The 27,438-nt window shown below is 36.7% G+C and overlaps 2 protein-coding genes across 7 annotated transcripts in view; one reads left to right on the forward strand and one right to left on the reverse strand.

The window, feature by feature from the left end:
* The window catches only part of LOC108768877 (flocculation protein FLO11), a 77,330-nt gene extending 58,739 nt beyond the window's left edge, over nt 1-18,591 (forward strand). The window contains exons 3-8 of one of the 6 annotated variants that reach the window (XM_018519533.1): nt 7,895-7,956; nt 8,080-8,203; nt 9,876-10,044; nt 12,440-13,127; nt 13,654-16,482; nt 16,528-18,591. In XM_018519533.1, the coding sequence (XP_018375035.1) occupies nt 7,895-7,956; nt 8,080-8,203; nt 9,876-10,044; nt 12,440-13,127; nt 13,654-16,482; nt 16,528-17,916 (5,261 nt within the window). In that variant the 3' untranslated portion in view covers nt 17,917-18,591. Of the gene's footprint in view, nt 1-7,894; nt 7,957-8,079; nt 8,204-9,875; nt 10,045-10,300; nt 10,385-11,901; nt 11,971-12,439; nt 13,128-13,653 lie in introns of those variants that run through there. The other 5 variants (XM_018519534.1, XM_018519531.1, XM_018519532.1 and 2 more) reach the window with 5 other exon arrangements.
* A 2,561-nt stretch (nt 18,592-21,152) lies between these two features.
* Nucleotides 21,153-26,248, reverse strand: LOC108768765 (uncharacterized). The gene is made up of 4 exons (XM_018519327.1): nt 26,146-26,248; nt 22,906-23,184; nt 21,849-22,242; nt 21,153-21,568 (listed from the first exon to the last, which is right to left on the reverse strand). Exons 1-4 carry the CDS (start codon nt 26,204-26,206, stop codon nt 21,505-21,507), a joined length of 798 nt encoding a protein of 265 aa, XP_018374829.1. The 5' UTR covers nt 26,207-26,248; the 3' UTR covers nt 21,153-21,504.
* Nucleotides 26,249-27,438: the final 1,190 nt, after the last annotated feature.

Below are 27,438 nucleotides of genomic sequence, written 5' to 3' on the forward strand. Positions count from 1 at the left end.
CGTTAATTAGCCGCGAACAAGCGAATGAGAGCATGTAATCGCTATTTATCGCCCGCGGAGCCGCCGATTATTATCAGCACGCCGACGCAAACAAAAGCGTTGTTCCTGGTACGCTCATTGGTCCGCTTCGATCGCGGAACCGTTTCCTAATATACGATCGATCTACGGTTCATTTCAAGCGACTGTCTGAGCCCGCTTACTTTCGATTTCTCGCCGATCCGCGCGATTGTCGATATTAATTAAGTCGTTCGCATGTTCTATAGTGCGACTTGATACTTTATTTAACGCGGTTTCCACATGTGTTATAGGAGAACAATGTAAAAAAAAACCATATGCCTTGATTAATCCAATAAATTTATCCGATCATATTTTTGAACACAACACAATATATTTTTCTTATTCGCAAAGAAAACGAATTGTAGTAGTCGCCATTTACGATGGCGTGTCTTGATACTTTGACGTAGTTTCTACATGAACGCATTGCACACAGGAACGATGTAAAAAAAGCCATCCATTTAATTAATCTGATAACTTTTTTCAGTCATATTTCTAAACATAACGCAATACGAATATCTCTTTTATTTATCTTCAGAAATAAAGTGAGTTAGTAGCTGCTGTTCGTACTTTGTTATTTTTATATCTAACTGACTAATCACGAAGCATAATACACAGTTCTGTAATATTTATTCATCGTATTGCTGGTTGACATTAATGTAAGTTTCACCAACAGAAGAAACGCGCTCTTATATTTAATTCCGCCTTGTTAGTTTTCTAACGATCGTTTGTCTCTGAGACTCTCAAACGATCGCTATCTCGTCTAATTAACAGATTACCCAATTATATATAAGTCTTCCTGATTGCTTGGCAATAAAGCGTCATAAAGATCGATAGGATCTTGCCTCGTGCCGAGGACGGCCGTTCGTGTGGGAGGATCCGCACACTTTCACGTCGCCCGCGAGAGATCCGCGCGCGTTTATAGAATGATCTACTCATTGCACGGAGAAAAATGTTAAGTAATATGCATTAGAATTCCAGTAAATTTTATGGAATTGGCAGATCCATATAGGAACAGAAGCCTACTTATGTAAAATTTACTTCACTTCTCTGAATGAGAGATTGTCGTATAGTCATAATGTAAAGTACTTTTTACCTCTCGTAAAGTAAATTTCACGCTACTGCAATTTATTACTATTTCTTAATCTATAAATTATTATGCATCTCAATAGAATTTACTTTATCGACGAGTACTTTTTGCCTTAAAGCTAAAAAAATTTACTTTACTGCGTGATAAAAAATACAAGCGTATAAAACCTTGAAAGTTGTTTGCGCTTACAATCTTAAGAAGGATATGATTTACTTTACTGTAGGAATAATCTACACTTAAATGAATTTACTATAATTGTAATATACTTTTCACTCACATACATCTTCAGTATTTTTTACTTACAGACAAGTAAAACTTGTTATAAATTCGGTAAAAATAGCTAGAATATTTTTTTACTAGACTTGTAATGGACTTTCTATAATAATAAGCCATTATCTAAGCTTTAAGTCTTAAGCCGTAACAGAAATTAATCAATTATAGTCGATTATTCTTCTCATATTCGACTGTGATCGGTTAATTTCTTAAGACTTGGACCCAGTTCCACAACTCACGGTTAACTCTTAACCAAAGTTCAACTTATTCATTGTTTCTTTCCAATTCTAGAATTGGAAAGAGATGAGAAACAAGTTGAACCTCGGTTAAGGGGATCCTAAAGTCCTGTATTACCGACTAAAATACGTACAATTTTTGTATTGCGAATACTCTTTTTCTCTTTCACGGATTCGAAAATCCTTTTCCAGGATTAAAGTATACGCATTAATACGTGACTGTGAATTGGAGTCTACGCTGAGAATGATCAAAAATTTCGAAATCGATATATTTTTTACCATTTCTTAGTGTAACATGGCGTCTCAGCTGTCAAGTCGTGACAACATTTGTTTGATATGAAAGCTTTGCAACCCGAACGTACGAAATAATAGTTCCCAAACACGTAATTTGCACGAACATACAACGTCGAGTTCTTAGAATTAGATTTAGAAGCTTTATCGCGACGAATTCGTTGTACGAAAATTGACACGTATATATGACTGCGTGTATCATAGGCTGCGTGAAATATTGCTGTGGTAGTATAAAAAGACATGTCGATGTGCGGCGCGCGGCGCGACATCTAGTGATTTTTCGGAGTTCGAGCTTTGCTTTAGGATCCCCTTAAGTCCGGATCTACAATAGGGTTTTAAGCCTTAAGCCATAAGAAATGGGCGAATCACAGTCGCTTATTCTTCTCGGATTCGACTGTAATTGGTCAATTTCTTATGACTTAAGGCTTAAAACACCTGTTGTAGATCCGGAGTAAGAATTAACTGTGAGTTGTGGAACTAGGCCTTAAAGTTTGTAGAATACCTTATTGTAGAAAATCCATAAGACTAGCCATTTTTCTCCATGTAAGATCGTTCAAGATGCTGTGGACAGCGGCCGCGATGGCACATGCTAGGACAATACCGAGGAAGAGATAATTTATCAACGAAATCGGAAATCGCGCGCGAAGACGAGCGACGGACCGGCTAAAGCTGGCAGCTCTAAATGTCATGGGATTCACACAGGTGTTACGCGTTAAGGGATTATATCACCGGCTTCTATACTTCTCTTTGGATACGCCTACGGTTGCGCACGGTGAGAAAAGAAGTAAGCAACCGTATACGTATGCATCTGGGCCCTGGGCTATTATATGTGTACATACGCAAAGCGCGACACGGCGATACGATCGCTCGATGGATGACGGAATCTTGTCTCCCGCATAAGCGAGCCAAGCGTCATTAAGCGAAAATTGCAATGAACGAAAGCCGGATTGATTATTATTACGATGCGCCGTTCGTAATACATGATGCGCCACGTGCTTCCCCGATATTACGTCGTCGTCATCGGAGATGCACGCGCGTCCACGATACATCGCGGTAGCGATATCAGGAAATAATCGTAGCGGTGATTAACCTCGACGATCGCAATGACGCGGAATAGACACGTCGTCGCAAACTGGATTTTTTTCCGTGAGAAGGAATCTGTAAATGCATGCACGAATTCCATGTTTGCATCCGGAAAATAGTGACCGAAAAGTTTTTACTTTTGAACCTCGAGACAAATTTGTTGAACAAATTTTCAATGAATGTAATAAAATAATATAAAGTTAAAAAATGCAGTTTTTGTTTATAAAATATATAAATTATAAATTATAGATGAGAATAGTTAATCCTCCGTCTACAATTTGGGTCTTTTTTAACACAAGCGAAATTTTATTTTTAGTTTTACTCAAACTTAAATTTTTTTATTAAATATAGGTTTCGATATTTAAATTAAAAAACTATTTGTAATGTAATAGAAATGTTGGAAAGTAACTTTTTGAATTTTTTTTAGAAGGACAGTAAAAAAAAACTTTTTTGTTGGACAAAAAAGACGAACATTGTAGATTCAAATTACAAATGCAACAAAAATTATGATTGCAAATGAAGAGTTAAGAATTAAAAATAAGAGCAGAAATATTTAAAGCAGATTAAAGCAGCAAATATCATGTTGCATTTGTGAATCATAACGAACTACTTTTGCTGTCATATACGACTCTTTAATGCTAAATTAATATGCTCACGCACATTCTAAGAATGTTCATTTGCAATTGCATTCCTTGAAGTATCAAGCTGCGATTCTTGTATGCTAAAAGAGATATAAAAATCGAGTTATATAGGTCTCTCTTTGATTTCTTTTTTTTTCCAGATTTTCCCGTAATGGATTATTACTTTCAAATTAAGTTATTAAATTGAACCAACATTGCATATTTCTCAGCAATAAGTCCGTAACATTCCGGTGCGATTACGAAATCGTGTTTGTAACGATTTGAACTAGGAATGCGTTTTCAAATGCTTCGGATTCCGGATGAAATACCGCAAGAGGAGAATCGCTTCGAATTCTTTGTACAGCAAAGAATAGAACACTGAGATATTCATAATCGATTCTTATATTTAAGACTGTCTTAAGTTCAGTCTTAAGATAAACTACACTGTTAAAAATGTTATGAAATTTAATATACTTTTAAGTTACACGATTTGAACTTAATTTCATGACATTACATTAAATTTAATGTATTTATAACTGAAAAGTATATTTATGTACATGTACATGAAATTTAATGTATTATTCATGAAAATTTATGAAATTCAATGTACTTTTTATAAAATTTTATGAAAAGTACATTAAATATTATAAATTTAATGTACACGTTCATTACATTTAAGTAACTACTGTAACTTAATTTTCAGTTAAATCATTCATTTACTTTTAATTTTGTTCATAACCACGAGCTTCATTTACATATAAAGGAAGCTCGTGGTTACATTTCTAACAGTGTATAATGAACCAATCAAAGAAAGTCGTTTTAGCATCTTAAGACAATACTTTAAGACAATCTTAAAATAAGAATGGATTCGCTTACAGAAATCTAATACTGATTAATATCTACTAAAAGACAGTAATTAATTACTTATTTCAAGTATTAAAGTAAAGCCACTGTGTGTTGTTTAGTACTTTTGGTACTCCAAATAAGTAATTAATTACTGTCAATTTTTTAAAGTTATAAATTGGTTTAAATTAACTTTCAATACTAAATTGGCTAGTATTAAATTGGCCAGTATTAGATTTCTGTAAGGGTTATGAGAATACTCTGGCCCGAGTAGTTCGCGATAAATGTAAGCAAAAGTCTATGCTTCGACGATTAGATCAGTGCAGAACGAAGCCAGAGAGGAACACCAAGAAGTTTCAAGGAACTTCGTCATAGTCGGCCGAGCGCAGTATGCTCGAGGAATTATTTATGAAATTTCGGTTTCTACTGTAAAATCCTGACGTGTGCCGCGCGACCACTTTCCATTTCTTCCTCCTTTCCCTTTTTAGTCTTTTCTACGCGAGACGCGCTCACATAGCTCGAGCTAGCCCTTTTGCATCCCTTCAGCATCCTTAATCATATTTTGTTCTCTTTTGTAAGTACAGTACAGTACTTTGTATTAAATTTCTGGACTGTTTAGGTCCTCAAGTTCATGAACAGTTCATGGACGTGAAGCTATGGAACGTTAATTACTTGGTACGTTTAATCTGAAATAACAAAAATAGTCATGTAGCCGCTTGCATTAAACACAACTGTACTACTTTCTTCGTATTATAAAAATTGATTTCGTATTATAAAAATTACTTAATACATTCCACTCATATGTATTACAATACTCACGTATATTACGAACAAAGAAACAATATTTTTCTATAATAACAGATACAAATAAACAATTATCTTCCTGTAGAGATATTTTTCTTGTTTGAAATTTCTCGAGTAAAATACCTCTACAGGAAGATAATTTTTTATTTGTATCTCTTATTATAAAAAAGTATTACTCCTTGTAACATAAGTGGAATGTATTAAGAAATCAATTTTTTTCGATATAATATCAAGAGAGTGGTATAGTCATGTTTAATGCAGATAGTCTCATGTCTGTTTTTGTATCCTTCGAACGAAATCGACGAAGATGATTATTCTTTCACGTCGAGAAAGCTATGCAAGATTAATAACGGCGTTGCCCGCGGTGAAACTGATGGGAAGCTATAACGTTGCGACCGGGCCATCGTGTCGAGTTGAACGAAAGGTCAACTCATGTAAAAAATAATCGGCGAAATGTCCGACGACGGGCGTATCCGACGTGCCGTTGCTTTTTGTCTCGTGTCGGCTTACGCCATGCCATTGCGCGACGTTTCTCTCCTATACTCTTATCCCTTCGCCTTTTTATCCGAATTACATAATTGTATATCGAGAACGAACGGTCTCGCGCCAGGAGAACACGAGAGACATATTTTACACGAACGCCACATGGTGAAAGGCCCGTCTTTGCGCATTGCGAATTAAAAGTCGCCCGTAGGTCTCGATAAAGTCTCGACTCGTTTTACAGAAACGGCTGCGAGGTATCGCGATCGCATTATCGGGCAGGTGCGAATACTAGCAACAATTTGAGCGCTTCGCGGTCAAATTGTAGAATGGAATGGATAAAAGCAGGTGCTAAAAGCGTTCAGTCGGCAATATAATTAATAGACTAATTGCTACATCATCAATAAACTCAAGAATGTTAACGCTATTTAAAGAATTTAAAAGTACACAAGCTTATAGAGCTACGTAATTAGATGTTTAGCATTTAATTGCACTAAATTTTTAATTTTATTGTAAAAATAAAATAAAATTATATAAATGTCATTTATATAATTTTTCATATTATATGTAAATAATAAATAAATATATATGTAAGCTTATAAAAAATATATATATGCTTGTAATATTATGTTTTTGTGTTTTAACGTGTCGATGGATCATTAAAGTAATAATCCATAAATCAATTACAACCGCGTTACATAAATCTTTATGAACAAAAAGTATAAATTTTGCAATTTGAATACCCAGAGCTCTATTAGCATACCACAGCAAACTACGAGACAGAGCCGGGAGGGGGGGAGGAGGGAAGCGAAGAATATAATTTAATCTAACGGTAACAATTAACACCTGTCTGGCACGTGTTAGATAAGGTGAAAGTTGCCTATTCCACTATCTTATTATTTTTTTGTTATATTGTATTTTCCGATTTTTTGCGATGCCTTTTTTATTTGGCAAAGCAAAAAATGCTGTTATATTAAGAAAAACATGTTTATTTCTAAGTATAAATTATTTTAATTTCCTCACTTCTCTCTTCTTTTGCACACTACAGCCAATTTTAAATCTGTTTTATTGATTTTTATCCAGCCTTCTTTCTCTTTAATCTTTCGTCGACATAGTGACATTTTATTCAATCCGATCGCGTTTATGTAACATTGCAGTTACGCCGGATTATGTTGTATTTATGACGGTAGCAGATCAAACTAGCAAACTTGAATTTATGGAGCACTTTGGTGCATTAACCTATCGCCGGTGCGTAACGATAGTTGTGCATAATTATGGCTGCAACTGGTACAACGGGGTCCACCGGGGACCCCGGGCCCGATTGCGAAACCGCATAAATTACCTCCGCGTAAATTACATGACGCGGCTGCACCGAATGAGACGGCGGCAACCGCAAAATATTTTTTTTTTCTTTCCTTTCGGCAAAAGATAACTTTTGTTATCTCGTATCTTATCAAATAGGATGCACCCACGATTCGAAAAATACCGTGGGAAAATTCACATATTGCGAGCGAAAGTCAAGCTCTAAAAAAATGAGCTTATTAAAAATAGACTCGTAACTGCGTAAATTTTTTTAGAAAGTTTCAAGAACATATTTTCTAAGAGTTGCGCTGATTGATTGGCGAATCTTTATTTGTTCTTTAAGCGTCTATTGAGAGATATAAAAACAGAATGATTCATCTCGAGCGATGCAAGTTATAATCTCGTGATTTTTTTTATTGTTTCAGTTATTTAATATGTAAAGTCTACGGCACACAAAAAATTTAGTAAGAAAAAAGGCAGTAAGAAAAAAAGATCGTAAGCAACCCGAAAAATACATCGAGTCAAGAGAAAGTTAAAATCACTTCATTTTAACGTTATGAAAGTCAGAATGATGATTTTTATTACAAAATTTGTCTGTTTATTGACGTTAAGAAAAAAATTGATTTATTTTGATTTTTTGTTGATTTTTTTATCTGTTTTTTTTTTGGGAATAAGTAAGTCGACCAATCACAGAAAAGAACGTAAAACAATAACGTAAAAACAAATCGAAAACGTTGATTTGCTTACTTTTTTGTGTGCCACAGCCTTAATGCAATTTCTACTTTCTCATATCCTGATTGTTTTCTTTTCTTTTTCAGTTTTCGTGTCGATTCTCGACTTTCGTCATGGCCGTTTGTTATGCAGCGCGGGGGAACCTGGCGTAAGTTTTCAAAAAATTAATCGAATAAATCTGAAGAAAAAATTAAGCTTTTAGTTTAAACACATCACCGCGAATAGCAGCTAAATTTTCTTTCCGCTGAAGCGCCGATTTCTGATTTTCAAGTATCTGGACTTCGACAACCTGCCGGAGACGAATTTCTCGTGTCAAGGAAAAGTGATCGGCGGATACTACGCGGACGTCGAGGCGGGCTGTCAAATGTTTCATGTCTGCACCATCGGCCAGAAAGGTAGTTCTGCATTATAAAGGCGGGATCCCCAAATATTGCACAATCATAATTTAAATCATTCATATTTTAACACACAAGAAAAAATTTCGAGAAGATTTCGAGATTTAATTTGTTTTGCAAGATTCGTTAAATAAATTTATGAGACACGAATGTAAATTTTAAACAAATTATATCACTCGATATATTTAGCATGTACCTAATATTTTTAATTATAAAATCTGAATAATCTGAATAATGTGTATAAATTAATGCATGAAACATTATAATTGATACGACACGAAATTAGTTACATTATGAAGAGAAAGTAAATTTAATCGCACTAAAAATCATGCTATCTAATGTGATATTAATACGACATTAATTAAATTGCAAGCTAATCAAGATCCACTTTGAATAAATCAATAGTAGAAGGAATATTTATTGCTTTACTTTGCTGGCGTTCTTTTTTTGAAAAAAAATCACGAGGAAAAATTCCAATTGAGTAATAAATCACTAGTTGAATTCTCAAAATTAAATTCACATAATGGGGAGACAGACTCCTCATGACGAGTCAAAGCCAGACTCTCGGCTTAGGTCAGTAAACGTTCTTCAACGACCGTGACATTCTCGCCGTGAGAGATCTCCCATGATCGATTACAAAACTTCGATGGGCAGCCTTCGTTCGAGCTGCTTTCGAAACGATCTACTTACCGTCGATACTAAATACGTGCCGATCCTAAATAGGCTCGCGCCGCTATTAATTACCGCTACTAATTCCAGCTCTAATCCGGATCTGTCTTTGATAAATCGCTGACTCTCGGCCCCGGATCCAAACAGTCAGCTCCGACTCCTTCGTCGCGCCACGTGAACACTTGACATATAAAACGATTTGCATAATCGCTCGTGCAAAATCGACTTTATGGACTGGATCGGTTTTAGGTAGACACAACGCTTATAATAGGTTTCTCCGGGAGTTTGGGAGAATGGAGCGAGACTGTCTCCGAAATATGCGAGAAACGTCTCCTCGAAGATAAATCATTGCATTTTCTTAATGGAGACGCTGAAGATCAACGTGGAAGATTGCACGAAGAATCGAGTGCAAAGAATTTCAAGGAATTTGAAAAAATTATACACTAAACTCGCTTTCCTTTTAAAAAATTAACCTGTTAAGTTTAATTATTTAATATGGTAGGATATAAATAAAATATGTAATTTAGAAGGTGATGCACTCAGAGAAAAAAGAAGCATTTCTTATAGTGATAGCAACCATATACCTATACATAATAATTATACAAGTTTTACTTATAGAATTAATGCATACAATTAAATAAGTTATACATATAGTTATTACAATTAAAGTTTAATGATTACAAGAATTAATAAGTTTTCGTAATTATTTAGTTTTAGTTTCAATAAATATAAAATAATTTTTTCAACTATTGTACATTAATTTTACATATAAAATTTGTATATGTAGATATTACTTACATATAGTTGTTACGCTATATCTTTTTCTCTAAGTGCATAATGATTATTCTTAATTGAATTAAGTAACTTTAATATCGAAAAACGATTGATAGTGTTAAGCGAATCCACGTCAAAAACTCAAAGTCAGGATTGTATTAAAGTTGCGACGAGCACGTCCCGTGAATCCAGAGCATCCCCGAATAATGATCCTGTTCTTCACCGTGAGACTTGGTTTCAGACGAGATTATGGACATAAAATTCCTCTGTCTGAACGGAACCGTCTTCGACCAGGAGACCAGAGTCTGCGAGAGGGTTGATGAGGTTGACTGCAGCAAGAGCGAGCGGTTCTACAATCTGAATCTGGAGCTGTATGGCAATAACGCTGTGACACTTAGGTAATTCTAAGAACACGCCTTATCTTGCTATATTTAATAACGTGATTATAAAATCCAGTTTTCTTTTTACATTCTACAGAAGGTAGCGATTTACACAGACGTAAGGAAATAGGTTGTCAAAAGGTTAATAATAATTCTGACTTTCTGGAAATTCATTAATGACACGGCAAGTCGGTCGCTAATCTATTTTCTGGTTTCACATTGATGCAAATTGTTGCGAGCAGAAACTGACTATCGAATGAAAGAAGTTGTTGCACACTCTGATTGCTTCGCCGATCATATACAAGGTGTCAAATACGACCGCAATTCCTAGTAGAGTCGGACGTTCACTTTACGTTTCGTAAGCACCGAAGACATATCCAATATACTTTTTCTGTTTGATGTAATTTATCTTTCGTTTATATAAAACTTTATATGAACATAAATAATGACGATGAAAACAAATACTTATTGAATGTAAATAAATAACGAAATTATATATATAAAATAATAAGTGGCTTAAAATTATAAAAGAAATTAATAAATTAATAAATTATATAATTGATATTTGATAATTTATATATGGGTTTAATATGTAATTTGATGTACTGATGATGGTCAGATGGTGACCGAAACGTTTACTTGATGTAAATTAAATATATTTTTGCTAATTTTAACTGGCGTTGTGGCTGTATGCTCTTTATTAATTTCTTTTTTTTGAAATTATATATTGTTGTCTCTCCCAATTTGAATAAAAATCCGAATTTTTCAAAAATCTAGTTTCAATTTAACGATCAAGATCTTAAACTTACATAATCTTTAATTAAAGTTTGTCACTTAAGGTAAACTTTCATATGAATCAAATTAATTTAAAATTAGAAAGAATTCTTTTCTTATGCTTTAAGATCTTGGTCGTTAAATTGAAATTAGAGTTTTGAAAAATTTAGATTTTTATCCAAAATAAGAGAGCAACAATATAATTTTGTTATTTACCGTCGCGGAACACCCCGTACACGAGGTAATATCGAGTCGCCGCATTTCAGAAATTCTTGCTGGCATTTCGCGGATTGCTACATTTTTCCCGCTTCGTTTCGTTTGCGCAATGTCCAAAGCCACGCTCCCAGGAATATGATCGCGTAATGTTCGCGTAGCGAAAACAAAACAACGTGGTGCAGCTCGGTATCTGAGGCTCGCATTTCCAGACTCGTACGCTTTATGGCTCGCGATGCGTACGTATTTTTGCACACCTCGGGATCTCAGCGTCTTGAAATCACCTTCACGTAAAAGGCACGTACGTATGTACGTATACCCATAAATATTTCAACGGCTTTCCTTCTCTCGGTATCCCAGGAATGCTGGCGTCCTCCCCCTATGGCCGCGGGATGTATGCAGATAAAAATTATAACGATTAACTGTCACGACGAGTGAAATTTATACGCTGTTCGACGAGGAGGCTAAGTCATCTCTCAAGACGACTTCTATTTTTGGTCAACAGTAAATCTCGCGTTCCTGCGCCGCTCATTTTATTCTCGGGAACCAATATCTCGACCTCTTCCCGCCTGTCTTGCATCTTACACGTTATTATCATCCGTCAGCCTTATCCCACAATTAACGGACGTTACCTCGAAGCGGTTATCTCGCGAGCCGCTGACGCTCGGGAATGCACCAACGTGACACCTCGAGCTACAACGATAATTTTCTTCCTAAAAATTTATAACGCGACTTAATGTACGACCATGGTTAACAGATAAAGATATTTGCTCGTCGTATCTGGACAGACATCGAGATCACAGCCTATAAATCACTAGGCCAGTGATACATACTCTATGTAACATAATATCTAGTATAATATCTCGTTTTGTGTACCCATGTAAAAGCGCTACTAAGAGAAGTCACATATCCGCGAGATAATGTCCACCTTGTTACGATTAATATACAGGGTGTCTGGTAAGGACCGTAATAACACTTAGAGTAGAGACTCTTCATTTTGAGATAAAAATACTACTACTCAAAATATCGAGGCTGTAATAGTTTTTGAATTATTATACTGCCTAAAGTTTGCGTGTTTAGGTATGGCACAATGGAAAATATCAATCACACCTGAACGCACAAATTTTAGACGATATGATTCGCCAACTTTAAATATAATATATCTCATAATTCAAAAACTATTATAGCTTCCATATATTTTGGATTTTTGTTTTAAAATAATCTCCGTTAAGCGTTGTCTATCCTTAAGCGTTGCCACACAGCGCACTTTATCCAAGAGACGTACTGGGAACATCCTTAGGGTATCTTTTGGACGTTTTTAAGAACATCTCTTGGAGATGTGTGTTGTATGAGTTGTTGCAATCTTTACTGGATACCCTATATATCGCCTTTAATATCGCATATCTGTTTCTTCCATTGCTTGTAGCTTGAACGGCGATGACGAGGACGATCTAACGATTGACCCGGTGGAGGATCATCAGTCGCGAACTACATCGGCGCGACCTAGCACGACCAGCACAACTAGCACGACCACATCCCGGCCTAGCAAATCATCCACCACGTCAGCCAGTGGTTCCTTCCAGCACCCAGCCGGTTATCCGCAGCACTATCAGCCTCAGCCACCGTTCCCACAGGTACACACGAGCCAGTCCAAATCGCTGTACGATGACAAGAACGGCGGGTACCATCATCAGTACATTTTCCACAATGGCGGCGAGCGCGCCAGCAATCAGGCCACGTCCTATCAATTGTTCAGTAATCAGGGTGCCGTAAGCTCGACGACCGTACCGCCGGCGCCCCCCCCGCCCCCCCCGCCGCAGATCCATCAGATCAGGTACAGCTCGACGGTGGGTCCGCCACCGCAGATCATTCACAGCGAACCATCTACCGTGACGCCGTTGTTCGCGACGTCCTCCACGATACAGACGCTGCTCAACGCGAACAGCCCGGCGGGTTTGATCAACCCTATCTTTCACAATCACGGAATCGCGAGCACTACTGAACATTTCTCCGTCCATAGCAATAATCCACGCGAGACTACTGACTATCGTGACGATGATCAGGAACAAGATATAAGGGCATTGGAGGCAATACAATCGGTGAACAAGGGCAAGGTATGCAACTAAAATTTTATGTTTAAGCGCGTAAAATTGTATAATAGTACTCTTTGCAACGATTGTAATAAAGTAGTACAGCGAAAAACACGTAACTATTGGAAGAACTTTGTTAAAAATGTTGAAATATAATACATTACAATCTCTTAACATTTTAAAATCCTTTTGGTTCGTTATATTATTGAAAATCTCATTGACTTTGACCTTTGAACCATTTTATGGTCAACTGATTTGACACAAATTTTGCCTCGATAAAGTATCCTTTAGTATCTATTACCGAAAATAAAATTTGAAAAAGTTAAGTCATTTTTGAGAAATTTTGCAAACGGACAATTGGACGAACGGACTCAATGGACATAGAGTGACAAATGAACCAACACGAACTATATTTGCAACTCTGTACTATTTACTTAAAACAATATAGAATTCGCGCGCTAAAATCATTTCAGTCTCCGGTTTAGCGGAGCTGACTTGGTGAAAAATGTTATTCAAACCTTACTTACGTTTTTTTTATTTCTAATATTAGATTTCTAAGCTGACAATATCTCCGGTGCCAAGCCAGCAAGAATCGTCCCGAACAGTACAGACGAAAACAAGTCAAACATCGCAGCAAAGGATATCCGGCAACTTTTTGCCGACTCCGGCCACCATCGAAACAACTATGAGATCGTTCTATCCGACGCCGAGGCCTTCTCCGAAACCTCCGCAGTCATTGCAGTCAGTCACTCACCAAGTTACCCAACACATTCACGTGCCGCAGCTCAAACCTCATCAGATTACCATAAATCTGCCGCCACCAGATATCCAGAGAATCGTTCAGAACCCTTCGCCTCTGCTGCCTTCGCAGTCCCGGGTGATTGTCACAGCGAAGGCGAGCGTGAGTGACGAATCTGGTAGACCCCTGAACACTACGCAATTGGTGACATTGCCGTTGCCGACTATACCGGCCAGCTATGACGATTACAAGGAGGGTGATGAGTCCTTCGATCCCTTTTATCGCGACGTTCCGAAAATTCGCAAAAATCGCCAGAACGCGATGGAGAACATAAGATTCTTGCGTGCGAAACGATCGCTTGAGCAACCCTATAACTTTGTTTACGAAGTGAACAGTCATCAGGATTTCAAGGTAATACGAAAAAGTGAACCGCGTAAGAATGAAGATAATGCGATAAATAAAGAAAGTACGCATGTCCAGGTCAATCTCGAAGATTTTCGATCTCTTAAAGAAAGTCTGATAAAATTTAGGGACATCTTATTTAGCGACAATGTGAATGAAGATTCCTCTCACAGTGATGCTGAAGAAAATAGAAATAATACCGAACGTATTGGAATAAACAGCAAGACTTTTGATACAATATCTGTAAAGCAGGTGCAAGACAATGCGATAAAAAAAGTAGACTATCTAGAAGACTTGAAGACAGAAGCCTCTAAACACTTCAATTTAAATAAAAATACGGACGAGGAAGAAGAAGATGAGAAAGCGAGTCATGAAGATTCGACTCCAAATGTTAAAATTAAATCTGAAAAATCGCTTGATGAGAAGAAACACATTAAGGATACGTCGGAACTTGAAATTTACATCGAATCTACGACTGCTCATTCTCGAAAAAATGAATCTCAAGGAGACGTTATAGATTTAATAATACTCGATTCTAACAATAACTCCAAAGTGAAAGCCACGTCCGCCAAGACTGACGCACCTATCGAGATTATCATCGAAGAAACGAAATCTGACACGTACAACGCATCAAAGATTGACGGGAAAGTTGCACACGAAGGACAAATCGCAGGATCCTTGATAAAAGATGACCCGGAGAAGCGATCGAACTCCGTCGCCGGCGAGAGAAGACAACTGACAATTCCGCATAAAACAATCAAACGAAATGGTGCCAAAGATGGAGAACGAAAGTCTGGTCCGAGAAGGAAAAGTTCTCGACCGAGATCGTCGAAAAGACGTATATCTTCGAGGATAAGGCAGCAAAGAATGGAAAACATTGAACCGACAGAGACAATTCAGCAAAAGGAAAGAACGACTACTGCTACTACTGTTATTGATACTACTACTGTTACTTCTACTTCTACTACTACAACTACTTCTACTACTACCGTGACCCCATCCATTACAGCTTTTGAGAAGAAAGTTGCGGAGCAGATTGATAGTAACATTTTCGGGGACTCAGAATCACAAACTTTTAAAGAGCTTGATACGAGGGCGATTGGTCACCGAGACGCGATATACTCGAAGAGCTTGCAGGACGGTAAAAGTTACGATTCAAGTAGGAGTAAGGACATAGAGCGATCGTTTGATCGGCAGATTGTGGAAGAGCATACGAGGAGTTCGGAACTACGTGCTGATCAAATAGAGGAGGAAAAACGGGAAACAGAATTGCCGGATTATACGCAGACTACCGAAGGAAAAGATACGACCGAAAATCCGAGTAATGCAAACGAAGCGAGATCGACGGAAGTTGCACAAGTCTCTGAAGAGAAGTCTTCCATCGAAGAGGAAGACTCTTACAGGGAGTACGAATTTCCGGATGATGATGAAGCTGATACGAATGAAGGAGAACTCGAAGAGAACTCGCAGGATCGATCTAGCAAGATTTCTTCCGACGAAGTCGCAACTTCTCGCGAAGGTAACTTGGAAGAAGAATCAGCTTACGACGAAGATGCAAGCGAGAAATCGAGCACTGAAATTTCGGACGAAGAGCAGAGTTCAACTGCAAATTACAATGAGGACGTAAATTCCGAAGAATTGAACGAGTATCAAGATATAACAGAATCGTCTGCGGAGAGTACGCGCAGCATCCAAGAGGATTACAGGGAGTACCCGGAAAGTACCGAGGGTTCCACAATGGATTATACAAATCCCGAGGAGTACACCGATTCTCAGGAGGACATCGCGGCTTCGACCGAAGATGGCGAGGACAGTACTGAGGGTGTCTTAAAATTCACAGACGAATTACCATTATCGGACGATAACGAGGATGAGGAGACAACAGAAGAATCGTTGACATCTAATGAAAATGATGCGCACGATTACGTCGACGACAATTACGAGCCGGAAAATTACAAGACAGAAATTGCAACGAAATTGGACGAATTTGAAGAGGATAAGAGTGAGGAAAAGAACGATGGAGAAAAGAAAGATACGTCAGCGAAAGATCCCGATCGTACGAAGAATATAGAGAAGAGTGATGATAGCATCGAAGTAGAAATGCAGACGGATCACGTGGCCGGCGTCACGAAGATCAAGGATCTCGAAGAAATTGCAAGTTTAACCACAACTTCATCGACTACAACACCGACATTAACTACGACGACATCGAGCACAACAGCATCGACTACGACGACGTCGAGCACAATGGCATCGAGCACAACGACATCGAGCACAACGGCATCGAGCACAACGGCGTCAATCATGGTAACCTCAACCACAACAGATTCGACCATAACGGCATCAAGCTCGACTCCGATCACAACTACGACTGCTCGATCGACGACCATCACCCGTCGACCGAAAACTACCACCCCTCGTGCCACGCCGCCGAAAATCTTTAAGCCTACTGGGAACAAAAGGATTTATGCTTACATTCCTCCTACGACGACTCCGAATCCGGTCGTAATCAAACCGAGATTGAGCCTATATAACCCGAAGCCGGCGAAACCGATTAAATCTTATAACGAATTGGCGCCGAAACCAACGATCAGGAAGCTCATTTTACCTACACGAACATCTACTACTACTACCACTGAAGGTGTTACTATTACTACTACAGAAATATTGAATACTGAAAACCCGGAAATAACGACGGAGCCTGTGACAATAACGACGGCAGCATCGACGGCGGCAGTATCGACGACGGCACCATTGACGACGGCAGCCACGATGGCAACAGCGATGACGACAGCAGCAACGACGACGGCAGCAACGACAACGGCGGCAATGACGACAATGGCAGCAACGACGACGACGACGGAGTCTAGCAGGAGCGAGGAGAACGGTCTCGAGAGCAAACTGGAAACAAACGAATATATATCCCTCGATTCTCTCGCAAAGAATAATCAAACGAACAAGGACGATCAACTTCCGAGTTCGTCCGAGCAAAATACTTCGGCCAACTCTTCAGAAAACACTGATCCGGGAATGACAACCATGAAAATTGAAACTTTTACTCCTTATCCTCTATTTAAATTATCCACTCTCGCGCCTTCCATTGAGCGGACAACGAAGGAAATAGAAGTTATACCACAGGAAACGACAGAGGACATTGATACTCTCGTTCCAACGACTATTCCACCGACAACGTTGCTGTTCGAAAAGTCCGAGTATGCTGAAATCGCACCGAGTACTGAGAAGTACCTTGAAATAACGGAGACCACTATAGCTTCCACTTCCAAAGTCTATCAGCAGGAAACTTCATTGGTTTCTTCGGTTCCTCCGGTTCCTGAACGCGCCACGTCGGTTTCAGTCTTGACGACTGTCTTGCCTAAGGCGGAGGATTCCGATCCCGGTGCGTCGATGGAAGCTGCGATCCTCAAATCAAGCAGCCGGAAACTCGTGAAACCGCGAAAGCACGCGAGCTTTAATTGCCTGGAGAAAGAAATGTATCGCTTCTACGGCGACTTCAGGGACTGTCGATTGTTTCACTATTGCTCGCCCGGTTTCACGTCGCGGCAGGTGCTGGACTTCCGATTTGTGTGCGAAGAGGGCACGGCGTTTGACGAAGTGACGCAGAGTTGCCGTCACGAAGTGCGTAACCGGAAGTGCCGAAATCGCTCCTGGTGAGAGCGTTCACGGGGAGAAATAAGGGACGCTCCACCGTTTCGTTTTCTTCGAATCTCGTGTTTCCTCGATTCCGTTGATTTTGGTAATTCGTGAATCCTTTAGAACTCTTTAGTGTATTTATATTTTCTTTCTTTCTTTTTTTTTAACACGCAATAAGTAAGAATACCCGAAGAAGAGGGCTCCCTCCTTCTCCTAAGCCCATTGCCATAGCGCTTCGCGCTGGATTCACACTTATTAAAGTTAATGCGTTCCGATCGACTAGCAATCATCGATTGGATCAGAGAGGGAAGCGAGGAAACATCGTTGACGTGGTCTCGTATGAAAAAAGAAGTCGCACTTATCGTTAGCGTTAAGTAAGAAAACGAAGAAGTCGGTTCCTACGTTGTGTCCTCGAGACGTGTTGGCGCGAGAGACATTAAACGAAGATTGTCACGCGACTGTGAAGCGATTTATATCGCAATCACTCGTCGAGCGAATGATCTAGATGCGCGAAACGCGAATTTCTGAACGTTGCCGAATATTGCCGAAGAAACTACGCCCTACGGTTTATCCGTGCTCTTGGCATCTTGCTCGTACGCAGCGCGATAACGAATTAGCAGCCGTCTTTTTGGCCGTATAAATAATTTTATCGAGATAAAGTCGAATATATTTTTGATAAAATATTTGCGACCATGCACTGTATCCACAATGCAGTATATCTAAAAATATTAGGAGAATCTTCGCAGAATTTCGTATAAAATATTTTTGATAAAGCACATATTTTTCAGAACTATATTTTTTACAAATTTAAATAATTTTAATTGTCATGTATATGTTGGAGTATATCGAACTAAGTTTTATCAAGATGAAAACGAATCTATCTTAATAAAATATTTGCGACTATGCTTGCACTTACGTCAGTGCAGTAGATCTAAAAATATTTTCAATAGAAGAATCTTCTCAGAATTTCGTATAAAATGTTTTTGATAAAGCATTTTTCGAAACTATTGTTTACAGATTTAAATAATTTTAATTTTGTCATGTATATATTGGAATATATCAAACTAAATATCGCATGCATAGATGACCGAATTGTTTAATTATTAATACATTCGTCGAATTAATTCATTATGATATCAAAAAGTGCAATTAGATGAAACGTCATTGCTCAAATATCTAGGTACGAAGGTAGCTCGATAAAATGTAGATATCTCGAAGTAACGTGCAAAACATATAGTCGATTTAATGGATGCGTTACAACGACATGTGAGAAAGCCGAGGGAAGAGAGATCGCAGCTTATAGTTTGCATAATTCGTTTCGTATATTCAATTATATGCATTCTGCTATCGGCACGACAGCGGCACACCCGTAACGTAATGCCGGTCGTATGATTCGCGTTACCTCTCGTAAATGCTCTTAATTTCCTACTACTAATTAGCGCGCTTTAATTACGAGCGGAAACGAGTGCGCCTTTGAGTCAGCCGTAGATAGAGTGTAGATATATATTTTTGCGAACTTACTCCGGAACATCTTTCTAGCTATTTAGTTTAGATAGAATCTAGAAAATTCGTACGTGCCGCCAGATGTGCGTATAACTCGTTAATAATTATCGCGTGTGTATTTACGTTGCGCCTATACGTTTCAACAACGTACACACACACGCACGTCCAAATTTGTATCTATTATATATTTTTTAAGTAACTGTACCATGTCAATAATAATTGTATATTCTATATGCACACGTGAATTTATTCTGTCTTTTAAAATTACTTTGCGCTTATCCTTACCTTTACGTATATATTTAAAACGAACATAAACTGTATGCTTTTTTCGTAATTTGTGTTTTTATGAAGTATTTTATTAAAAACACAATTTTATTTAATTAACCAAAATTAATTTTCCAGGTAATTTTTTTCTAATATTACTTTTCATTCTTGAGAGAAGAAATCAAGGTGTACGTTTACGCATAAAATATAATAATCTATGTGTGTACACAACGTAAATTATATAAATTATGCTTTACGTGTCATATATGTAAATAACCTTTAGATCATCGAAGCTTATGTTCTTTATCGTTGCACTAAACTGTACTAAAGTTTTTATCTTGCTTACATCAATATTAAAGTCTTTATCAATATTAAAGTGCTTTATCAATATTAAGATCAGATATATTAACAATCATAAAACTTAATTACTTTTGTTTGTATTGTGTTGTTTAAGGCTCCTGAGTAGTATATGATTTAAAATCAGTCGGCGGCCTGGCAAAATGTGGCGAAATCGATAGTCACACACACAAGCACAAGCCCATGTATACATGTGCTCTCGGTGCGCTGAAAGCGAGCACATATACATGGGCTCGTGCTTGTGTGTGTGTTACAGTGTCTCGCCACGATAAATGGCTAAACTTATATATAAGCGTGGAACAGTGACGTTTCGACGACGAAATTTGTGCTGCATGCCTGCATTTCGTTATTATTTGCTTAATTGTGAAAATGTGACGTGTCTCGTACTTATGAAAGTCCTAAAAATGGGCAGAAACTATAGTTATATCCTAGAATTTGATACGTAAAAGCGTATATTTCATTCATTTCAACAGCTGTTCAAACCGTGTGTTTCTGCCCGAAATTAGACTCGCTTTACCTGCTTTTTGCGACCATTTACTAATTATTAAGGGAGAAAAAGACAGTTTATGCCCATTTTTACATGTATTTTAAAGCAATCTCGTCATTTAGATTCATCCAAATTGTTTTTATTTACAAATGGCTTGCAGCATAAATTTACGTGTCATTCCTCGCTTCTGACGTCACGATTCCAACATGGCCGCCGCGACTACTCAGGAACCTTAATTAATAATAATTTACATATTTTACACTGTTTGTAGTATTTATATTTAAAAAATTCGTATAAACTTAATGTAAATAATACGTAAAAATTACATAATCTTGAAATATGTAGCACAACTCTGAGAGAAACATACTAACCTTATGACACTATTTTCAGTTATTAATATGATACGTTTACCATTTGATGAAATTAAGCAATAATATTGGAGTGTAAATTTACTTGCAGTCGTTGTTTTGTTACAACTCTAATGTGCTATATGTAGCAAATAAATCTCAAAACAGAGAAATTCACTATTAAGAAAACTTTTAATAAAATCATATTATTGGATAAAGTTTATTAGAGTAAATTGTCAATTGTAGAGTTCAATGCCATAAAACTATGCTAGTTTGTAATCTTGAGCTTTAATTGTAAAAAAACAACCGCATAGGGTGTCCACTAGGAAATGGGTATTTATTTTTACATTTTTATTTATTAAAAGTTTTCTACACAATTCTATATTAAATACATATTCTTAAGGCAACTTAAGCGATAGTATATACATTATTTATGGCATCAGTGCACGGCATGGCAATTGGATTTTTATTTTATTCACATTAATCAACATAACAATTTTAAATCATTACACGGATATTTGCGTGGTATTTTATCATGTCGAAAATAAATCATACTACATATCTCGAAATATTTGAAATTCTTGATCTCTGTTCTTTCACAATTACTGTGCCGTCAATTTTCATTTCCATTCTTCAATTCTCTATCAGAATTTAAAACAGTCTAACCCGTTGGCGGTAAGATGGAGTGGTGGTTCTCGCTATTGATTCGTGTTCGCTGTGAAAAAAGTACATAAAATTAAATAATTCTCTATTTAATATAAGCGACATCAAGAAAAGGATAAGAATTTTAGAGTGCACGTGACAATAAATTGACTGATTCTGTAATTAAAAAGTAGATTATACGTTACATTTTTCATAGTTTTTATTTTAATATTTTTTAAATACTTATTAAAGCATATAAATAAATAAGTTTATAAATATCTATTATTTACATAATAAATCTGAGTAAAGACAAAATGCATCTTATAGGAAAGACGTTTTTAAATGTTACTCACCAGCCGGTGACATTTTCCGCAGCGTCGCAAGTGTCAATGAGCTCGTTGAAAGCATTTCCAATGCCGCAATTTTGCAGTCTCGGACGGCCGTTTACGCAAATATAATAATGATGGCAATCAGCAGGGCTACGATAAAATTTAATCTCGGCGTCCAAGAAGAAATCGTTCCTCACCTCCGGACAACGGAAGCCAAGGAAAGTCTCGGCATCACAGTCCGGCACTTGATCCGGCCAATCGCATCGATAGGTCTGCGGATTGAAGGCCAGACCCTCCGGACAGTCAAACACGTAACCTCTGCCATCCACGCAGTTCATAAATTGCCCGCAGTGCTGATGATCGCCGATCTTGAAGTAGCCATATTGATGAGGACAATCGTTGGACGGGTTTGCCGGCTCTGAAGAAAATTTCACGAATTATTTCATCACTCAATCGCGTCTTGATGCACGGAAAAAATAGATTGGATAATTCAGCAAAGCTATAGCTTGCTGTATGAGTTCAATTACATTTATAACTAAGCAAATTTGATGGTTCAATGAAGAAATCAAATCTGTAAGCAATTATCAGTATGTCAATTCAGCTAATTCTGTGTTACAACGAAAATGTAACAATTATTTTCTTCATTACAGCAGCAAAAGTACGCGCGATCTTAGCTAGCACGTTTAGTTAAATATTTTGATCTTATATTGGACTGTACCTATATTGGTTTGATTTTCGTAGAAAGTTTTTACTATGTTATAATAAATATATGATTGCCTATAATCACCAATTTTATTTAGCTGTACAACTTTGCTACTTTTATCATAGAAAACTGGCCGTCCTATATTATGCTTATATAATAGATTTGCTGAATCAATGAAGTTTTTAGTTATTTTAACAAATCTTTTTTTTCCGTGTGTGATTAGCTTAATTTGCCAGAAATTTTTTTTGTTGGATCTTCAACGATTTTAGATAAATAAAATGTGAGATCTAACTATTTGAGGTCTCTTTCGTTAAAATTTTATATGTCAGAATATTTTTGATAAAAATTTGTAAGAACAAAGTATTGCGAGGAACTCACGCAAATTCGGCCTGCCTGTGCAGTCTATGTCGATTGGATATCCGCAGGGATAATTGAAACGAGCTTCAGGATTGAAGAATAAGCCTTCGGGACATAACTTTTCCTCGGCGATCCCATCGATGCACTCGATGTAAGCGTCGCACTGATTCTGTACCGGAAAACGACCGTTCTTCTCCGGACATGACGCGGATTGGCCACGTTTCGGAGAAAATTGTTGCAGACCACGATTAAATTGATTGTCGAACAGCTGATTCGAGAATCTGCTGTTTTGATTGAGCGCTGAAATGGCAATAATCGTTTAAAAAAGTTTTTACTTTAAATACAGAATGCATTTTTTTATATCGCGTATATATAAATATTCGCATCCGTTAAATATTCACAGTCTCGCTCAAGCTTAAATTAAACTGTAATAAATATAAATTAAACTATAATTAAGCTTATTAAATTAAATTGTAATAAATATAAATTGAACTATAATTGAGCTTATTAAATTAAACTATAATGAGAATGAGTTAAACTGTAATAAAGTACTTTAGATTGTTAGTTATTTTAATAAACATAATAAAGATATTTTCACAGATCAAACGATTGTAGGCAAAAAATAAGAGTTATAGAGAAACGTTATGCCACATTAGTTTTAACTTATGTTCCAATTTAATTTGTGATTTTATTTTAATGTTTCATCCTTTTAAATTTTCATGCCGAGAGAGACTTAGTATAGTTGAAACATTCATATTATATATTAATATATCATTATTAATAAACGTTTTATTAATATATAATCAATTTATTATTATTCATGACATGATAATAAATGTGTATTGTTTTAACTTATCCTCCTTAACTAATTTATTTTATTAATCATTATTTTCTTTAATTACATTTGTATGTATCGAGCATGATTAATGATTAGTTACAGAGAGAAAAGTTCTCTCTTTTATAAATCTGGGTACCAAATTCGCGGAATAAACGATTCTGAAACACCGATTTAATTTAATATTGCGTATAAAACTCGTCAAACGAGTCCGTTCAGAGAGTATTAATAAGTAACGTTAATGCAGTGTATGTGATTATCGCGCGGCGAAAGTTCGACGGTTGCCGATGTTCGACCTCTACGAAGATACTGCATATATTCATGTTACATGCGCATCACTTGCGCAACGCGTTTGTAACCGCCATTTCCAGACAATATTGAATTGGACCCGACTGGTTTGAGGACGTTTTTCAATAGATGAAATGAAATCAACAAGGATTTCCAAAGAATAAATAATCGCGCTACAAACAAGATTAATGTCCATTTCTATAAATGTACATTAACTTAATTTAATCTCGGTTTAACTTAGTCTTTTTCTAGTTCTAAGCCTCAGTTTCACAACTCACAATTCTTAACCGAAGTTCTACTTATTTTTCTTTAATTCTTGAATTGAAAAGATATAAGGAATAAGTTAAATATCGCGCTTAAGAGTTAACCGTGAGTTGTAGAACTGGGCCATAGACATAAATCGTAAGAAGAATTTTTCTCGATACTACATCCTCTCTCTCTAAACATTAATGAAATAAAATATATTTGGCTGAAGCTTAAAAAAGCCGATTGAATATTAATAATTAAATTCCAGGACGTTACGAAAAGCTGAGGAATGATAGAATGGTTTTGCTGAAGTATCCAAAAATTTAGCTAGATCAAATGAGATAAATGTTGTGTATGATATGTGACTTATAAAACTTTCTTACTTCTTTTAATTTCAAAATTTTGTTGTTCTAGTCAAAATTTTGTTCTAACCAAATTCAAAATTTTAAATCATACAAAACGTTTCTCTCAGTGCATAAATTTAAAAATAATTTAATTGGACCATCAAAATAATCACGTAGGACGCTCTGATTATTAGAATGTACACATTTTTACAGGATTGTTTATCAACTTACGATTTTTACGTAATTATTTTGATGGTCCAACAAAATTATTTTTAGATCTGTATCTAGCTAAATTTTTAGATTCTTCAGCAAACTCGTTCTTTCTATATAACGATGCTTCTGCGCACGAAAACCGGCGGCTATTCCCAGAGATGTTTTCCGAGACATTTCCGCGGGACAGAAATTGCGCAAGGTAATGAGTGCAAACAACGAGAGAGAAAGTTTCGCTGATTACAAACTCGATTATCTGTCGTTAGGCCGACGAGGACGAGCGTTAATCCCACCTATCGAGTCCTTCTTGTCCGAAGGTCGAAAGAGTTTCTCCAGTTAAAAGGCACTGAAATGCGCATTATGCATTAATCGAACTATTCTCGCGATAAAAACAAAATATTCATTTTTTTTTACTTATAACATGATCGCATCAAGATCTTATTAAAATAATAGCTGTTATAAATCTAATGACGCAGTGGAGGATTAATATTCATGCTAAGTTATAAGCTTGAAAATTCATTTCTCTGTCAGTATATCAGCGCATCGCATACAAATTACCTATACGCTCGTGACTGAGCATACGTATAGTAATATACGACAGTAAACTGCTATTCAGGCCGCATTGCATTTATAAAATTGGATGTACAAATTTCCTAAGCGCCTTGGAGTTTAGCCAACCTTGTTAAGCTCTTTGAATTACGTATCGTATAATAATTTAACTTGCGTAATATTACATGTTACATAACAGCTTGGAAATATACTATATATAATACTCATTTTGTACAGGCAATTTAATTTCCGTTAAAGTATGTATGAGAAATTTAACCAATAAAATAATAAATGAACCAATCATTAAAAGTTTGAATATTTAAATATTAGAAAGAAGTTTGAATATTAATTATAATTTAGTATAAAATATTTAACGTGTGCCTTTCAGTTTGTAATTATTTTTACTTTCTTCCGTCATCATTTGTCCAAATTGCTTAAATTGCTTGAAATAATATCATAGCCAAATATTTGTTAAACGAATAATCATCTGCTGCAACAACAACAAGAAGAAGAAAAGACAGAAGAATTAGTGATGCCCAAAAATTCGTGACGAATACAGAAGAATTACATCGAGAGAGACTTTTTTTTATTTTACACACAGAGAATACATCTGAGAGAAAACGTCACACTTGTGCCGTCAGAAAAATCACATCACTGCGTTTCTAGAATCAAAGGCAAGTGGCACGGCAATAACGATAATCCTTGTTCGCTCTTTGCGATCGGCGAACGGACGACTATTTCACTTTCTCGAACATGCGAAAGAGCACCGCAGGGTAAACTCTTACTCACACATTGTCGCGGCGAGAATTCCACAGGCGATTAGCAGATGGACGATTGGTCTCGAGGCCATCGTCGTCGTTGAAATCCACGTTCCTTCTAACCCAATCCCGAAAGGAAGACTACGACGCGCTGCCGCCGCCCGGCGTGCTTTTATCATCTTCGCGCGAGGATGAGAGCGGGAGAAGATAACTGCGTCTTCATTCGCCGATGGAAATCATCCCGTCTTCTCCTCGAAGTAAAAGGATCGTGACCGTCGTAGCCGAAAAGCCAACATATCGCTTCGTTTCGAGCGATTCATTCATCCTGCGTCGTCTGTTTCAACTTGGCATATAACATCGGATTAGAAAACGATCGCGATGCAACTCGTCATTATGTGATCCGTCGTTTAAAATTAACCGCGCCGTACCTGTGACTTGTATGTGAATCAAAATTAAATTTAGATAATAAATTAATATATGAATTTAAATATATATTGTAAATTATAATTTATTTCTTGGGAAAGGATCGACGTAGACATACCTATACAAAAATTGTTTTCTAAATACTGTCAGTTTTCTGTTTAGAACTTTAATAACCGATATTATTATTCTTTAACAATATCTTGGAATTAGAGATGCGCTAGCTTGGACTTGAATGTCACAATAACGAGAGATAAATGTCATCTGCAACCAGTGCGTCTCCTCGAAACGAGAATGGCAGTCGAGAAGTTGAGTCTCTTATATCCAATAAAGAGCAACGCGCGTCGCATTTAGACGCTCATTCATGCGCATACTGCGGTTTTTTTACATAATTCATAAGCAATAATTTCATGCAGCAATAATTGCACAGATTGGTGCAATTTACATAAAGAATTATTGTAAGTATGCTATATTATACCTCAATGAGATCACAACGTGAATACGTAATATAACACTTTTTGTTGTGATCCAAATTATAGTTTTACGCAAAAAGTTTGCAAAATCGAATTCTAATCTTCATAATACAATTGAGGATTGGTTTATTGTTATTATTAATTATAATTATCAAAAATATACTTTTGGTATACGTCTTATTTTTCTTTGTGTACATTTTTATTTTTTAAAAATCAAATAAAATTACATTTTGCCTGTGAAAGAGCATAATAAAATTTTAAACGATCTCTTAATTTCTCTTTTGTTTCCTGCTTGGAGTTATAAAAAGAGACAAAAAATACGAATATTTGCATACTTCAGAAGACGAACATAATCTCGCTCCGAGAATGGAGCCTTGACATTTTCCTCGTACCGACGAGAACAAGTCACCTCAAATGTGGAAGGTAGACGA

The sequence above is a fragment of the Trachymyrmex cornetzi genome, unplaced genomic scaffold (assembly GCF_001594075.2).
Source record: "Trachymyrmex cornetzi isolate Tcor2-1 unplaced genomic scaffold, Tcor1.1 scaffold83, whole genome shotgun sequence".
NCBI lineage: Eukaryota > Metazoa > Arthropoda > Insecta > Hymenoptera > Formicidae > Trachymyrmex > Trachymyrmex cornetzi.